We start from the raw sequence: 18,555 nt of genomic DNA, 5'->3' as shown, positions 1-18,555 counted from the left end.
AGTGTGCATGCTCAAAACAAGACACCAACACAAACACATACACACACTTACCTTGCTACCTAAATGAAAACATACCGCAAACGTCTGCTGTTTCAATAAACCTAATTCTGACTTCAGACTACCTCAAAGAAACTTTCTGCATGCTAGGACTCAAAATATATCATGCACTTTATTCATAAATCATTCGATAACCTCTCAAAGGGAGAGTTTGCCACATTTAGCTCAAGTCTGGGTACCATTTTGTCCCCAAATTACAACAAACAAACATCTGGCTCTTCAAAGATGACACATCTCACACTCCAAATCCCCAAATGCACTTATTCCCCACACAATTCCCACATCAATGTCAGTCCAATCCATCCCACCTGTGCATTCGGGTCATTTGGCTTTGGGTGACAAAGTGCAGAACCCTTAAGATGATCCGCACCTGCACAAATGCACTCAAACGCTGCATGTTGCCATCCTGAAAGCAGACTCACTTGTTAAGAGTAGCGCTCGCACTCGGAGGTCCACAGAGGAAGTGTCCTAGCAGAGCTGTCTCGGGGCAGAACCGCCTCACAGGGCTGCTGCATGAGACCGCATCTCCTCCTAAGGATACATTTGCAGCCTCCTTCCAGTCTATGCATACCAGCCGGGGCGAGCAAACACACGTGCATGCAGCGAGCACACAGAGCGGCAACACGACCCGACTGAATGACTGAATAAGCCACTGCAGATCTGAGCCCAAACCACTGAGAGAGAGAGAGAGAGAGAGAGAGAGAGAGAGAGAGAGAGAGAGAGAGAAAAGGAAAGGGGGAGGGAGTAAGAGAAAAGACTGGGGAGGCGTGTAATACTCAGAGATTAAGGAAGGAACAGAAGAAGAGAGAGAGAGAGAGAGAGAATGAAAACAAAAGTAGGTGAGACAGAAAAGAGAAACAGACACACCTCACACGGGTTAAACAGTGATGGGGTCAGTGACTCAACAGCTTCTTGAATTAACACACCCAGACAGACGCTGATTTTGTGTGTGTGTGTGTGTGTGTGTGTGTGTATGATCCTTATAGTCTGATGTTTGCATGTGTTTGCTCTGCAGTTGGAGGAATTACAGTTTTACAGGCTTACAGCTAATCCACAAACATGCTTCAGCGCCACGTTTTCTTAGAAAAAGGAGGCCGTGGTTCCTCAAAAATCTATATAGTATGATAACATAATTGATATTATGGAATTAAAGCAAAAGAAACATTATGAAACATTAGGTTAAATGCCATATAAGACATATTTTGTCTAAAGTAAGGGCCGTTTATAACAGCACCAAATGGACGCTTTTCACATTTTCGGGGTTCTCTGATCCAGTCAAGTTGCCACAGTTTGCTAAACTTATGAACAGAAACTACAAAAAAATAAATATATTTTTTCCATTTGCTCCAAAAGCATGATTATGATGGTCAGAAGAGACAAGGACGTAAAATTTGCTGTCACTTGCCGTTGTATTAGAAACACTCACACGGCAGCATTAACTATTGTTCTGTACTTTACTAAAAGGTAATAAAGCATAAAGAGTAGTACATATAGCCTAGGTATTATAAAAAAAATAATTACCCTGTCAATAGTCGTAGTGTGTCAAACTACTGAAAATGGATTAATTACAGAGTAAACAACTTAACCACTCGCACATCTCCGTTTTTAGCTTGAATCGTGATGACCTTGAAATGATGATCTGTGAGTGAGCTGGTTTTTCAGATGTGTTAAATAAAACTGCTCTTTTGTTTTATGACAGCTGCAGTGTTTACAGATCATTTGAGAACTAATGATCTGAAAATAAGGTGAATATTAAAAATTGAACAACAGTCGGCAGTAACTAATAAAAACTACACAAAACTGCATTACTGTAGTTCACTTTGATGCAATTTAAAAAACAGTTTAAAACTAAATAGATGAGACTGATAAGGTCTTCACATGCTGTCGGGCACAAAAATACCACACACATGCTTCTTTTTAGCCTACACCCTCACATTGACGTTTCACGCCAACATTTGCTTGATTTACTGTGCATAAACCTTGTTGCAATGATGCAGAGTCAACAAACACACAATCACAAACCAAAAATTAATCAATTTAATAAAAAAAAACAAAAAAAAACATTTATGAATGAATAATGGATGATTTTTAAAAAAAAATATAGTTAATAACTAACTATACAAAATGATTTTCTTGATTGATTGATCATCTTTGAGGAAATCAAAGAACTCAACGGAATTGTAAGTGTATTCCATGTAAAAGCAAAATATACAGTGATTGGCCACTTCATATGTCAATCAAACTGCGTCCTCCATTCTAAGTGGGCGGGTCTTAAACAAAATAAGCTTCTTATTCAGTCTGATGATCAAAAGTCTGGCTACGTATGATTGTTACATAACCTCTTACACCACTGGAACTGAATGATGACAAATTTATATCACATTATTAAATAATAAATTCTTTCCATCACTTAAATCCATCACAGTCGCTTCAACAGCGCAGACCTCTGAAACTATGAATACAGATATCTGAGAGGTAGAGGTCACACTAGACTAGAATTTCAATATCTCCGGCATGTTTGTTTAAGATTAATCCGGTCGATTTCAGACCTGGCTGAATGCTTTTTCTTTTATTGTAAACAACCTTTAAACCAAAGCAACTTCTAAAACACACACACACACACACACACACACACACACACACACACACACACACACACACACAGTGTCATGAGAGCGAAACACAGGTCATACTACACTGATAAAGTATCCGTCAGATGCTGAAGGCACATCTGTTTACTAGCAAAACATCCCGAAGTGAATATGAGTGACTGAGGCTGAACTTCGTCTAATAATTTGATGTAAATCCCACTGAACATGACACATGGACAGAAACAGTCACAGTCTCATGCAAGCTAATGCTGTCTAGACTAATGTTTACTTACATCAACAGTGCTCTAACAAAAGAGAGAACTGCATATTTTGCGTAAACAAAATGAAAATTCTTCTTTCGCATTTTGACATTATTTTCCTTTTTTTTCAATGGGATCAAGTGAAGATATAAAATTTCTCTTAAATATTTACTGCTTTTATTCAATAGAAGATCATATGTAAATCTACAGCTCTGTGAAATCTCAACAGAAAAACACACTTTCCACTGAGCAATATGTAGGCTATGATTCATCAGAAGTACCACAGCACATACACATACTGAAGAGTGACCTACAAGCTTGAACATCAAACAGTGTAATGCTTCTTACTTCTGTAAACAGCAGCAGGCCTTTGAATCTATCCACAACCGCAGCTGACTTCATTTAGTTAACAACTCTTAACAGACAGGCAAAGCAGCAGTATAGAGTTATTCCTCAACATGTCCACGCACGCCCAAACTTTCACATGACCAGTACAGGCCAAGCTGCTCCTCTGCACCAGCAGGGATGAACTAAAGTCAATAGTGGCTTTTTTCAATTTATGAAAAGGAAGAGAAATTTATTGAATTGCAATTCAATGGAATTTCATTAGTCATACACAAGACAAAACACAAATTACAAAACATGTTCTGGCTAAAGAAAACTAAAAAAACTTCTACGAAACTAAATTCAATCACGTCAAAATTCAAAACACATTTGATCAAAATACACATTATTTTCATCACTTTATAAAAATAAATATTGACATCAAAATTGGAATATTGTGATTGTAAATTAAATAATTGAATAATATAATAATGATTAATATAATATAATTAAAAGTAACATTAAACATAAACATTACATTAATATAATGTATACATTATTTAGTACACAAAATTAAGTTATTATGTTATATTAAAAAACAACATCAAAATTGATTAATTGTGACTGTAAATGTAATCTAATGTTATATAATATATTATAATTACATATATAAACATGTTATGTTTAAACCATAAACACAGGTGTAATAATAGTTACCATTTCCACCATGATAAACAAACGTTAAGTTAATATAAAATATATTTATTAAATATGATCAAATATACATAAATACTAGGCAAATTTCTATAGATGGCATTTCAAATATTGATTATCAGTATCATCTATTGAAATTATGACAACAACATGTTTATGGCCAAATCACACTGAAAACGAAGTGTGTTATAAAAGTTACAGTACTATAAGTATCTTATAGCATTTCTGTTTAGTACCGGAAGTAAAATACAATGCACACAGATCTAAACAAAAACAAAAAATTTCAATTGACTTGGATGGAATTTAAAATGCATTTTCAATTCAAATCTGAAGCGCCGCACACAAACCCCTCTATAGTACCTCATCTTTCATTTTCACTGTGCACATACAGCGGGCCGAAGCGAGGCTTGTGGTCCTTCCAGAGGAGGCGGTGGGTCTGACGCACTCAAAATGAGATAGACTCACGAGTAGATCAGTGAGAGATGAGGTTCAATCAGCAGGTCATTATCACAAACTGACTACCACGGGGAATCAAAATCAATCTCAGAGGGGCCCTAAAGAGCTTTATTTTGCCACAATATCCATCTGACTGTACATTACCCTGCTTATTATACTTCTTCTCACCAAATAAATAAATAAATGGACGTGAAATATTGATTTGAGCTGAAACTATTCCATTATGCATGAAGAAAGAGAACGCAGAGTGATACGAGACATGAAACTAGCAGAGTCAGACCTCGAGAGTCCCAGTAATCCCAGAAAGAGGGGAGGTGGAGGTTGCTCACGGGACGAGAGCTAATCAAACTGAACTCTGAGTCACCTCAGGCCTCAAGAGGTGTAGAGGGCTAATCCAACTCCAACAGCTTGCCTCGGAGGCATTCAAACACAGTTTAATTCAACAGAACTGCTGTTAATGCATGAATGTGTTTTAATTAAATTAAGTTCTAATTAAAAATTTCTTAAGGATAAAAATCTACCTCAGCTAACCCTATTACTTGCACATTACTATCATATTAAAGGTTACAATTAACAACAGAGCACATATTGTTATTTATTTTTTCATATAATAAAGGCAGTTTTTACATTAACATCCAAATCTAATCCTAAAATTTCTATTCTATTCTGACAAATTTCTATAGACATGAAAATGTTCATTCATGTTTACTTTGTATTAAAACTAGTCGTAAAGAGGAAGGGATGACACGTTCACTCCTGTTAACGCTGCAACATCAAAACAATATTTATGGTCGAATTTCCTGACAGAATTTGAAAAAAGAGGGTTTGTTTGTTTTTGAAAATGACAGTGGTTACAACAACACTGTGTTTGTTCTGTACAAAATATGCGCCTAATATCATAATTAAGAGCATGAGCATTTTGGGGCAAAAGGAGGAACATCTGACAGAAACTGTTGAAGAAAAGATCATTAGCCAATCAGGCCATGTGGTTCATAGGTCAAAGGTCAGCATTTGCGGGTTCTTATCTCACTCACTCACTCACTCACTCACTCACAGAAACTGTCAGATAAGTTTGTTTCACAAGCGCACCTCTACCCGCTCCTCGTCTTCCTGTCTCTTTGAAGCATGCAGGTGGGCGGCTTGTAGATAAAAATGACAATGACACAGATGCTTGATCATCTCAGAGTGAGTGCAGAGAGATCACAAACAGCACAGAGTAAAGTTTAGCAAAACTACATGCGATAAGAAATTATATTTGGCGGAATGCCTCTGGCTGGAAGGCTGGTCTGTGGTAACTCTGTGATTCGCTTTGACTTTGAAGACTTAAGCACAAGGTCATTTCACAGTCACTCAAACAGATGCAGTCATACACTTGAATGAACAACGGCAGAAGCAGGGTGAACACTCTTGATGCTGGTCAAGAAAAGGGCCATCGCGGGCACACACACACACACACACACACACAGGCAACACTATCATCTACATCTCTCCGACATGCAGGAAGTCCAATTAGGGAAGTGGTTTGAGTCTGCAGCTCTGTTCTAAAACCCAGTGAGCCGCCTACAGAGGCAACATGACTAAAAAAGAACCTCATAACTCTCTTCATGTACAGCAACAAACACACAGAAACACACTCCACATTTTAAGCACTCTGGGAATTCACCTCACAACTGATCTAGAATTTAGCATTAACAAGTTGATAACCTTATGATGCAATGCTCTAACAGATATCGGGTAAAATAGTCTAAAAATTATGCATAATAGTTTTTTACAGATTGATTTTAGTGATACAATCAGGTATTGAATTATTTTTTCGAAGAGCTTGGTAGATTACGCTGCCTGCCTTTTGAAACAGCCTTTTCTTTCTGCACATCATAATTTAAATCTCTGCCTACAGAAGCACTAGACCTTACTCCCACAACGGGCCTTAGTTTTAACTACAAAGCCCCCTATGTACCTCAAACGTTGTTTCAAAGACTAATCCTGTCTGGAAAAATGCTTACAAAAACAAACAAACAAACAAACAAAAAAAAGACTGTCAACACATGTATCTTGGTAGGTATTATCAGAGTTGTGGCATATGGCCAGAACAGTTGTTTTGACACCTGCGGGCCAAGTTTAAAACTGGAGAAAGTCAATAGCTGCATGCAGGGGCGGAGCTATGGGTGAGATTGACAGCTTGCCCACCCTGTCAGGTGCATGGAAATGCATTTTTTTTTTTTTTTTTATAATACAATTTTAACGTTCCAACTAGCAGCTCCTTTGAATGTTTATAATAAAAACAGTTATTTATACTAACAGAAAATTTAGATTATGACAAAATGATCAACATCTTCAATTCAAAACCCAGACGACTATGACTTGTTTAGAACAGACATCAGTCATTCAAGGTAAGGTTATATGGGTAGTTTTTTTTCTGGCCCGCTGTGGCATGGTTATGCAGAATATTGACATATTTGTGAGCAAGTGATTTTCTGGAATGTACAAACAAACTGCAAAATAATAGCATTTTGGAGAACAATTTATAAAGTCATATTATAAATGACTGATGCCAATCTTCTGACTTTGATATTCAGTAGATTATGCAAATAATTATCCTGTATGTCCAATGCAAATACCTCCATTAGTGCAAAGACAGGTCCTAAAATTAAACTGAATTAATTAAGCAAACAATATTAAATGAAAATAAATATATATAATAATATATATAATAAATAAAATAAAATAACACAGACAGAAAGCAAACTAAAGTATTACTATGCTGGTTAACTTTTTTTTATTTATTTATTTATTTATTTATTTTTTGCTTCAAACACTTCAAATACTTTTTTTCCTAAGGATCGATGCCACTAACCTGTCAAATCCTATTTTTCTCATCCTGTGCACTCTGACTCCCAGAAGATACGTAAAACCGGCCAATCAGATCAGAGATGTGTAATATGCATCAGGTAGTCCTTGACCATTTCATCTGAAGCTAAAGCTAGGGATTGGAAAGCTGTCTGAGTGGTGGAATAACCCCTACTTCAAAAGAAAGGTTTCATGAGCCGACGTCCATGGATATTAAAGTAACAGTAAGCCAGTTTCCCTCTGAGAGATTACAGTTAGCCAAGCACTGAACTCACCCTTGACCCACTAATACATGCAGGTGATAGAATATGAATCAGTGATCAGTGGGAGGTAAAAGAAAGACCACCTTAATTACATTTCAAAATGAAAAATGCATTACAAAATTGATCTGGACAAATCCCATCTTGTGGATGCTGGAATGGGATTATAAAGGGAAAGGAGGGGCCAGGAGCACTTTAGAGAGCCAATGAAGAATGAGCTTCTACAAAGATACGTGATGTTTGACTAAACCACAGCACCTCCAGAAGAGTCCATTAACACCTGACAGAAATGCTCACGGTGGACGAGTAGCACCTTAAAACAGTCTTTTACAGCAGGGCTTCACTTCAGGACCCAGACTGAACACCAGAAATCAGGTGGAGACTAATATGGTACCAGTTGCCACTTATAAAACATAAAAGTAACAAAAATGTCTTACTGCATAATGTTAATTAATACAAGGTGACAGAATTCCATCATCTTCTTTGAGGCTCCTTGAGTTGTTCCTAAATGCCACACATGTATTTTCTTACCCATGAGCCCCGTCATGGCGCCTCAACACTTTTATAACTGTGACAGACTTCACACGATGCTAAAACAGCAGATGCCACCAAGCCGCCTCTCACTAACGCCTGTCGGCACGTTAAACTCAGCAGCTGCTTTCTTTTATTTGACTGCTTCATTTGTCTAACAACCAGTCAGCCAAGTCTGTGCACAATCTGGCGCTTTGCCACTTTCCACCGCTATGAAATCAAGAAGCAGACATCCAAATCGCTATTAATATTCGGCGCTGTATAAAACCCTGTTTGAACAACAGTTCATAGTGACCACATTTGTCAAGCTCCAAAAAAGCATAATAAAAGTACTTAATACCAAGTTTTTTAAAAAGAGAAAGCTCGCAAAAAATCAATTACATTTATTATTAATATAATCATTATACTGTATATCAATATAAATCAATATAAAAAATTATGAAAATTCCTAATTGTATTTAATTTCATATTCATTTATTTTTAAATAATTTTCTGTTTATATATTGATTAATTACCATTTATTAACATATTTATTATCAATATAATATTAATGTATTTATATTATATAATCAATATATTAATTACATTATATTATATTATTATAATATATTATATAATTAATATAAAGCATCAATTATAAATTAATTTTTTATTAATTAAAATTTATTAATATATATGTTATGAATTATTATTATTATTATTATTATTATTATGTCTAGACTAGTCAGAAATCATTAGAATAACTGTGATTTCACACTACTGATGGCACTCATTTTTAACAGTATAAAAAACATTTATATATAGTTTTGTGAAAATTAATTAATCTCATATTATGTCAATTTAAAAGTAAATATGTTTTAGGTAATATTTTAATGTTTACTTAAGTACAATATCATTACAAAAGACAGCTATTTAAAGAAACCATTCATGTTGTCTTTACAGTATCATATATAATATTTTTCTTATACAATATCCTTGAACTTTAACTTCAAAATCTATAGATGCCTTTTTCATTTTAGAAGGGCTTTTGCAATGTGATCCCTGCATATAACTACAATTCAAAAGACATGTGATTCTGCCTAAAAATTAAGTCCTAACTTACTCCCAAATCAAATCAGTCATGCAACTCAAAAAATAATGACAGATTCTTCTATGAAATGTTGTTTTGAACTACTAAGATCGTCAGGAAGGCTGTTCTGTCAAGTTAAAACAAAATTCACCAGAAGCCATGTGCACAGCGTTCAGGAGCGTGTCATGAGCCTGCCAGAGAAATATGATGGAATATGAAACGATTCCACACGCACTCGGCAAACAGCGTCTGCGCTGCCATTTTTATCTGGTGGAATCCTTTGAATGACAGAGAATTAACATAAAATTTGCATAAACAAATGAGAGTAATGCAACGGCTGCGGAATTACTCTGGCAGACGGAAATGAGAAACGCATGCTCATAAACCATTCCCTTCCAGCCGAATTCGGATGCTTCAAGGACTGTTTTGAAACTACGCCATGCTTGTCGCAGAACAACACACTAATCAACATAGCGTGAGTAGTGGTCCAGGACATCTTAATAATCTCTGTCTATCTCTCTCTCTCACACACACACACACACACACTCATACACACATGGGTCAAAGCGTGCCAGAAATACAAACTCCACTCCGCAGTCATACCAAATCTCGTCTCTTGTCAACTCTTCCTCCTGGTCTTTTATGAAAGCCCCTTGCTCCTCTTTCCAGTCTTAAAATAGGAATATTTGGAGAAGGGCAGAGCGCATGGGTGGCGAAGAGGGAGAAGTGGCTTTTCATTTAGATTGACAGGGCAACGTTATCAGCACCGAGCACCTGCATGGGGGTCAGAGCCGAAAAAACAGAGCCCAACCAAAGCCGATCTCAGCAGTCACCGCTGCTGTAATTGGTTCCATTGACCCTCCTCTGATCGGAGCGCTGAGCGTCGTGGGAATCTCTGACAGGACGGGTCACGTGCTCCTCGAGCAGCTCAGATGGCACTAGTGCCACGCTTATCTACGCAGGTATCAGGATTAGCATGTAGAGAATGGAGGAAATCATTTTAGTTCATTTTTTTGCATCACTATATGACAGTTAAGTGAACACTGTGAACTTCTTAAAGTTGAGCAATTTCAACTTTTATATGAAATTCACTCTTTAAGTTGTAATATATGTTAAATAACGAAATGACCTGTGCAACCAAGTATACTTGGTTTTTAGGTTGAAATAGGTGGAATTTTTCACTGTATATACACACAATGTTATTAAACTGTAATGAATCATGTCAAATTCATAGTGTTCATGGACCACCCACAGTCTGTTGACTAACTCAAGTACACAAACACAAGCACATACTGGCACAAAGGGACAGCAAACACACAGGCCGCATGAATAAAAGATTTCCAGCTGTCTTCTGTAGCACTGAGCAGACATAGAGCCAGAAAAACACACATTTGTGCACATGATGAGCAGGTGCAGATAGTCAGTATGCTGCTTGGACACATAAGTGGAGAGAAGGCTCCCTGCAGAGGACGCCGGGAAGGTCTTCAGGTGCAGGCTATTAGAATACAGGCCAAAAGCAGACGGGATGCTGATATATCACAGTGGGAGAGCAGCGTGCTTGTCTTCTCTCACGCTGGCAAATGGCTGGCTGCGGCTCCTATCTGTGTTTTCTCTGAAACAGATCCAGGAGCATCTAGTGTGAACGTGTGCTTGTCTCGCTCCAGATCCGCCTTTGTTTCATCTTTGTCTCTTTGTATGGCTTTGATCTGCATTTGTCTTGGGTTTAAAGACATCTCGTCCTTCAGGGTGCCTACGAGAACCGACGTTGCTCTTCGTCTGCTGTTATGAGGATATCATTTTTAAACAGGATGATGAAATGTGATGTGATGTCAAAGAAATGTGTGGATTCTGACAGGTCACGTCTCAGGAGAAGATCAGATGTCTCATATTCAACAGATGACGGTGTAAGTGACAGCTAATGCTCAAAGTGACGTAAAAACACAATAAGTGGCCTTCTTGCTCCCCTGACGGCTTTGAAAAAAGCTTTATGTTGTCAATCGACAACAATCACAGGGAAAATTACATGTGACGTTTATCTAAGTAGATTATCAACTCTGACACTGAAAATATGTTGAAATGGAAGAGCTAATGAAATTCTGTAACTTTTTATTGCATTATTACCATTAAATTCATCCCCAGCTTTGTCAGCTTGTTCTCCTTAGTTTGGTGACTTTCTGCAAATTTCTTAATTATTTGCTCTTGTAAAGATTGGAAATTCTCTGTAACCTTTGGAAATCTCATAGATAAAATAATGCAATTATGCAATAAAATAATGCAATAAAAAGGTTACACATCTAATTTATCCACAGCTTTGTCAGCTTGTTGTCAGCTATTTCATCCACATTTTAGGATTGTTTTTTTTTTTTAATTCACTGGACAACATCAGATAAGATAAGATTTCTCTCAACATGGGGACAGGAAAGCTGCCAGTCAATATATGGAGAAAAAAGTAACTGGCATTACTTATTTGAAAAAGTAACTCCGATATTTTCTTGTAAATTAAAAGTAATGTGTTACTTTACAGGTTAAGCCTGAAATACACTACACGATTTCTGCCCCAGTTTACAGTTTGGCCAAGTCGACACTAACTGCCAGAAGTCAGAGTCAGTCTGCATATTTGAGTTGAAAGATTTTATAGAAAATCGCATAGTGTATGATGGTCACAGACTCCAAATTTTAGCTTTAGACTATGATCCATCAAGTCAGAGGAGATCAAACATGTTTGATATTTTGAGCTGATTTAAGAACACATATTGTTTGCATTTGTCATTTGTTTCCAAGCAACAAGGCCCACATTCCTGTGTGAGTTCATTTTGATCGGAACAACTTTAAAATCTGGTAGTGTATGTATGGGATCAGAATCCCGCCAAATGTATTGCAGTCATAGATTGAAAAATAATAAACATAAATAAAACATTTAAAAAACACATGTAAAATAATAACGCACAAAACTGAAAAACAAATGCAATTTTTTTTTAAAATAACAAACAACGCGGTCATGGATCGAAAAATAATAAGCGTGAATCAAAAATGTAAACACATTTAAAATTATATTGCACAAAACTGAAACATGAATTCAAAATTATCCAAATCGCAAAACAAATCAGGTTTCCTGCTCATATGTTATTTTTTTGTGTGGTTATGGTCTTTTCCCCTTTGCTCTGTTTCCACGTTCTGCGCTTGCGTTTCTAAATGTTGCGGTTAGAGTTTCATGTAAATCAGGGCGGGCTTCAGCGTCACCATTGGGCCACAAGTTCTAGTTTGACAGCTGATTTTGTTTGCGATTTGGAAAATTTTGAATTCATGTTTCAGTTTTGTGCAATATAATTTTAAATGTGTTTACATTTTTGATTCACGCTTATTATTTTTCGATCCATGACCGCGCTGTTTGTTATTTTAAAAAAAAAATTCATTTGTTTTTCAGTTTTGTGCATTATTATTTTACACATGTTTTTACATTTTTGATTTATGCTTATTATTTTTCGATATATGACTGCAATACATTTGGCGGGATTCTGATCCCATATGTATGATCCTCAATCGTTTAATGTATGATGGCCAGTTTTTCCTCTGTGAAGTCGGTAAGTGTATGATGCCCAGTTCCCCTTCAAAGAACTCCACACTGCGTCCCCTAGGGGATACTTTGGGGAATGCCATCAGCATGGCCGGTGTCTGAAACACTTGTGAAAACACTCGGGGAGTATAAGAGGATGCCTGTTATGCATGTCATCAACTTCTTTTGTCTTCAGGAGCAGTTGTTTGCATACATGTCGGAAATACTCTGCTACATGTTTCAGTTAGTGCATGCGTCCATTAGAGGACCTTACGACATGTATGATTCATGCGTTTTGTGAATGAATGAGGAGCGTGCACGTTCGGTTCTCGAGGGAATTGAATGAGCTCATTGCGCTAATTATTATTAAGCGTGAATGTGTGTGTTTGACTCATGAGACAGCAGGGTGCACTCATGGTGATGCATTCGTGGGGCTACTGAGAGCAGAGGTAAAGCTTGCCTTTTACTCGAGCTTGCAGACAGTGTTTGCATGCACACGTTCACCTCTCGAGGGAGTAGAACAGGCTCAATGCAATGCGTTCACAGCAGTTTCTGTTCTCACCTGATTCTTGAGGGAATCTTGTGTTTGAACGGAGCGTGTTTGGCTCTCGGGGGAGCTAAATGCACACTTTGTGATGCGATCACGCTGAGAAATGCCTTGTATGCTTGATTCTCTTTTGAGGAATGAGAATTGAGCGTCTACCACCCGTGGTTTGGGGACTGCAGAGGCAGCTAGGCAGACAGATCACAGGCATTCTAGGCAGGGCATGGAAGGAATCTGATGGGAAGTGCTTTCCCTTTCAGGAGTTCCTTTCTTTCTGTTCTCTCCCGAAGGATAGTAGACAGCCTTCACACGATCATGTCCGGCTCTCGAAGGAATAATAGTGATACTTGAACTATAGGCACGCTTAGCGCTCGAGGGAGTTGTTTGATGTCACAATAATCGGTTCCACCCAGGCTTCACTCTCTCTCTACACTCTGTGGTTCGGTTCCCATGGCCGCCATTGTGGTGAGGCGGGATCGAGCACGGGGGTTGTAGGCAGGGCATGGGAGGAATTGAACGTTTCCATTTTTGGCTCCTCTTGTTGTCTCTCCTAAAAGGATTGCTTTTTATGAAGATTGTAGCAAGATGATCCTCCCAAGTGATTTTGGGTTTTAAGAAGGGTAGAAGTGTTCCTTGCTCGCTTCTTAGCAGTTTCTCAGGTTGAACTGCCTCCACTGTATTTTCAGTGGACAACCTGTAACATTATCAAAGTTGAGAACTGTCTGAGGACAATTCCCTTTGACCAGCTGCCCGGGTGGAGCGAGATTTCCCTCACAAGAGTATGTGGCTATTGAAGCAGGGTTCCTTGCTCCTCTGTTCGGTCCAGATGTACAGGTTCCTTGGATTGAGCTCTCATAAACTCTCCCTATTCGGGAAATTACTTGTCAAAGATGTACCGGTTCAGGCTGGTTTCCTTTGATATGATCTCCCCCTGAGTCAAAAGCTTTTTCTACCTATAATATTTCTACCTAATATTTCTGGTAGCAGGGTTGGGCTGCCTCCCCACTTTCTAGGACAGTCACCCTGAGGTTCCTTTTATATGCTAGGCCGCCACAGTTGTGTTCCTAACTGGGCTGAATGGGATGTCCCTCCTTATAGTAGTATGGGTTGGGTTCCCCATTTCCCACAAGTTATTATAATGTTATGTATGTTTGCCACTATTTTTATTGCTCTTTTACCAGGAGGACAGGCATGCACCGGGGCATGACACTGTGGGTATTTTATTCCCCAAAGTGTTCTCTAGGGGATGCAGTGTGGAGTTCCCTTGAAGGGGAACGTCTCAGGTTATGCATGTTACCATAGGTCCCCGAGAGGGGACGAGACACTGCGTCCCCTTGCCATGCCTGAGACAATCAAATTAAGGGTCGGGTTCATAAAGAGTAAGTGATAAAAATATTCTTTCATTATCTAGGAGCTTGTTCCCTCTGAGTCTAAATGAAAATAAAAGAGTGCTTGATTAGCTAGCACGCCTTCGCTGTGACAGCTGTGACATGTTCAGTAGTCCAGCGGACGGAAGATAATGACTTTCTCCTGACAGTCAACTTGTAGCTCAGCTATAAGTTTGCTTCTCAAAGAGCTTCCTAAATAAGGTACATAAGTTCTATAAGATATAAGAAGTCTTCTGTATTGGCCGGATAACCGCTGCACATTTCTTCACTTCTTTTTCTCTCTCCCTCACAATGTGCAATATTCAGAATAATCAAGTTCATTATGTTTTCCACAATGTCTCAGAATGAACCATGATTGCTCTCAAGGTGACCTTCAATCATTTAGTGAGTCCAGAAATGTAAGTCAAAACACTAAACCAGCGGATTACAGGTCAATTCTGAGAAGGTCACAAACAACAGGGGAAAAAATATGCTAAATAAAATGCATCTAACATAATTGTGCATAACTATCATAACACCATTTAAACCATGCAAAATCAATAGGTATACGAATTTTTAAAAGTGAGGACAAAACAATTCCCTGATCTTTTATTGACATCAAAGGTTGAGTTAAAGAAAAGTTACAACAGAAACTATAATAAAAATGGGTTCACTAGAAGCAAGATTTGTAAATTATTGGTTACCATGAGCACAAAACCATCGGAATTGACATTTAAAGACTAAAAACTAATCAAACAAAAAATGCCATGAATCACATTTCTGCTCATATATAAAGTTGTTTTAAATCTGTCATTTTAATAGCTAATTCTGCATATCGCTCTATATTAGGCCTATGCAGTTCAAAGTAATATTAAAACATTTCAGCATGTGATTTTTAAGTACATTTTTATTTAAATTTGCTTTTGAAATAATTCTGAACCCAATTTGTAATCATTCTGCACCTTGAAGTCCTGAAGCAAAACTGGTTTTGACCCAGCTAGAACCGCTGCTCCAGGGTGCACCGAGATCAACAGGATACAATATTAAAGCCAACAAGCTTCTGGAATATCAAAATGCCATAATTTACCCAGTTTTTATGCAGAATGATAAATAGGCATGTTCTGCATTAATAAATGAAAGCTGTTCAGTTCAAAACATGGAGATCTGCACTATCATACATGTTTAAAGCAGAGTGATCTGTCTTTTGATCTTCAGATAAGCCACTATATATAGACAGCAATATCTTGAGTAAACTCTGGTCCTCACAGAAACGGACCCCACGACTCCAAAACCCCTGCTGCGGGTTCAGAAGTGTGCACTATTTATATACTACATAAACAAAGTATATTTCTGGAATTTCAGCCTCTTGAGAATATTGTGCTCTTGTAGGGCTGCAGGTCATTAATATTACACGGTACATTTACATGTGACCATATGTTTTAAAATTCTTGTAAAAAAAAAATATGAAACTCAAATTTTAAAGCCGTAAAACATAGTATGTATGTATGCATGTATTTATTTATTCATACAACTTTTTGACTGGATGTTGTCATGTTCTTGGTTGTTGCCAAAAATAAATAAATAATTACATACATACTTAAATAAATACATGTTATACATTACTATACGAAACAATAAATAAACAAAATCGTATTATATAATCTTAAAAAATAAAAAATATATTTATGTTTTGCATATATGAATGTCATAATGTAATATTTAATTTTAATTATATATTTATATTCTATATAAAAGTATTTTGTATATATCATATTTCTATAACACGATACAATTAATATTAATTGATATATTAATGTATAAGATTGATATATTATTAAAATATGTAATTATAAATATTATCATTTATTAAAAAACAACCTTGCTACGGGTTCTGTGCTAGACTAACTGAGACTTGTCATTGCACATTTATACTGTTGTTGTTCTCTTGTTGGTCTGATTGCTTCTATTGTTCTCATTTGTAAGTCGCTATGGATAAAAGCGTCTGCTAAATTATTAAATGTAATGTTAAATGTATTCATATTCTACTTTTTAAAATATTACTTACAAATCAGTAAACTTTGTATCAAAGTTTCAAAAGATGGTCAAAAAAGGAAAAAGACTAACTAATGACTAACTTCATCTCTTTATGACCATCCTGTTAATTTTCCTGCCATTATGCAAATAAGTTACATAGTAATTAAAGTTGAAGTGCCTGAGCAAGTAAATCATATTCATAAGTTAGAGCTGGAATAACTGCTATTATTTTTATCTATATATGTGCAATGAGAGGCAGTCCACCTGTCCACTCTGACTTCATGCCCTCCGGCAAGATCAAATCCAGGCAGAGCAATCAGAAGTGTTTCCGTCTGCCCATCTCTCCTCCTGCTCTCTTATTCATGCAAGTGAGGCAGGACTCGTACAGGAATACTAAAGCGCTGAGCTACGGGCGGACAAGGAAATGATGCTCAAATGAAACCTGAAGGACTGCTCAGAATGTCAAAAACTCTCTCTCACTCTCATTAAGCAGCTTCTGCTACTGTCCTGCTTTCTGAGGCTTGGCAGTATGAAGAGGTTTGGGAGTGATTCGAATGAACCGTTTGAATTCAGGGAAATGAATCAAACAGGGACGATCCCGCAGGAGGGATCGAGGGTTGAAGTGTCCTGCTCAAGGGCACAATGATCTACAATCTACTTATATTAGGGGAAATGTTGCATATTTTAACATAGTATTGAAAGTTAGATTTTTGTCCCTTTTTGCTTTTCATAGATCAGTGTACATGTTACATACAGCTGAAATAAGTTGCATACATAATAAAACAAGTCTCTAAAGTTTGTGAGTCTCATGGCATCGCGTCTAAACAAAATGTACTTGAAAAGTATCCAGACTCATATCTTAAAGTTGGCATCTGTTTCTCCTGCTTTGCTTTCAGATTTTGTCTGTGAAATAATATATAATTTCTTCAGTGTTGTCTGCAGAATGGACCTATGCGACAGAAATTAAATGAGCTGTCATTTTGTTGCAGAATAAACGTCAATGTGCCAGACTTTATGCAAAATAATCAAACATGTGGCTTGAGAGACAACGTCTGATTTATAGACTAAAGCTGCAGTTCTGATTGATTTTGTGACAAACATTACCAAGCAGGTGATAAAAAAAAAAAAAAAAAAAAAAAAAACTACATTCAGGGCTTCGCAAACAACATTGGGGCCCCAGAATCCCCAAATAGAGCAATCCATGTCACAATCATCAATAACGTGGTCACAACAAATCCATGAACCACATACTGAGATCTGCACAAGCAAAACTGAAAAGCACAGAGACAAGTAGTCTCTAGCTCAGATTTCATCCAATGTGGAGTGTAACCTCTTTACTCACTGTCTGCTGGTAACCGTCGTTCACACCGTAGACGCTGAGTTTAATAAGTGTCTCACTGTAGACGGGCCAATCAGGTGGGAAACTCACTCCAGTGAGGAACATGGGATCTCTCGTTCCCTGCAAAGAGGAAAAGAGACAGAGAGTCAACGGTTGAGGACGATAAATGAACCAGCACAGCTGTCTGCCAACATATCGCTGCTCATTCACTTATTCATGGCAGATGGGAATAAAAATGAGACTTCATGTTGAAGTCTGGAACAAAAAAAAAACAATTTAACACCAAAAAAATAAAATAAAAAAAAAAAAAACAAACAAAAATAAAATAAAATAAAATAAAATAAAATAAAATAAAATAAAATAAAATAAAATAAAATAAAATAGGTAACATAAACAACCATTTAAAGATTTTGTAATGTTTCTGAATGTCTCCTTTGCTCACCAAAGCTGCATTTATTTGATCAAAAATGTAGTAAAAAACAGTAATATTGTGAAATATTATTACAATTTCAAATAACTCTTCTATTTGAATATATTGTAAAATGTAATTTATTGCTGTGATTCAAAGCTGAATTTACAGCATCATTACTCCAGTCTTCAGTGCCACAT

General features: G+C 37.0%; 1 protein-coding gene across 9 annotated transcripts in view; it reads right to left on the bottom strand.

Moving 5' to 3' along the window:
- LOC109093063 (type II inositol 3,4-bisphosphate 4-phosphatase) overlaps positions 1 to 18,555 on the bottom strand; it is a 577,378-nt gene that overhangs the window by 98,658 nt on the left and 460,165 nt on the right. For 5 of the 9 annotated variants that reach the window (XM_042762595.1, XM_042762586.1, XM_042762578.1 and 2 more), the window contains exon 2: positions 17,950 to 18,066. The exons of 1 other annotated variant lie outside the window; for it this stretch is intronic. In XM_042762595.1, the coding sequence (XP_042618529.1) occupies positions 17,950 to 18,051 (102 nt within the window). In that variant the 5' untranslated portion in view covers positions 18,052 to 18,066. Of the gene's footprint in view, positions 1 to 427; positions 447 to 479; positions 741 to 15,660; positions 15,757 to 17,949; positions 18,067 to 18,555 lie in introns of those variants that run through there. 3 more of the 9 variants (XM_042762633.1, XM_042762624.1, XM_042762615.1) reach the window with 3 other exon arrangements.

This window comes from Cyprinus carpio, chromosome A1 (assembly GCF_018340385.1).
Source record: "Cyprinus carpio isolate SPL01 chromosome A1, ASM1834038v1, whole genome shotgun sequence".
Lineage (NCBI taxonomy): Eukaryota > Metazoa > Chordata > Actinopteri > Cypriniformes > Cyprinidae > Cyprinus > Cyprinus carpio.
The sequence above is the reverse complement of the archived record's forward strand: the minus strand, read 5'-3'. Positions and strand labels throughout refer to the sequence as shown.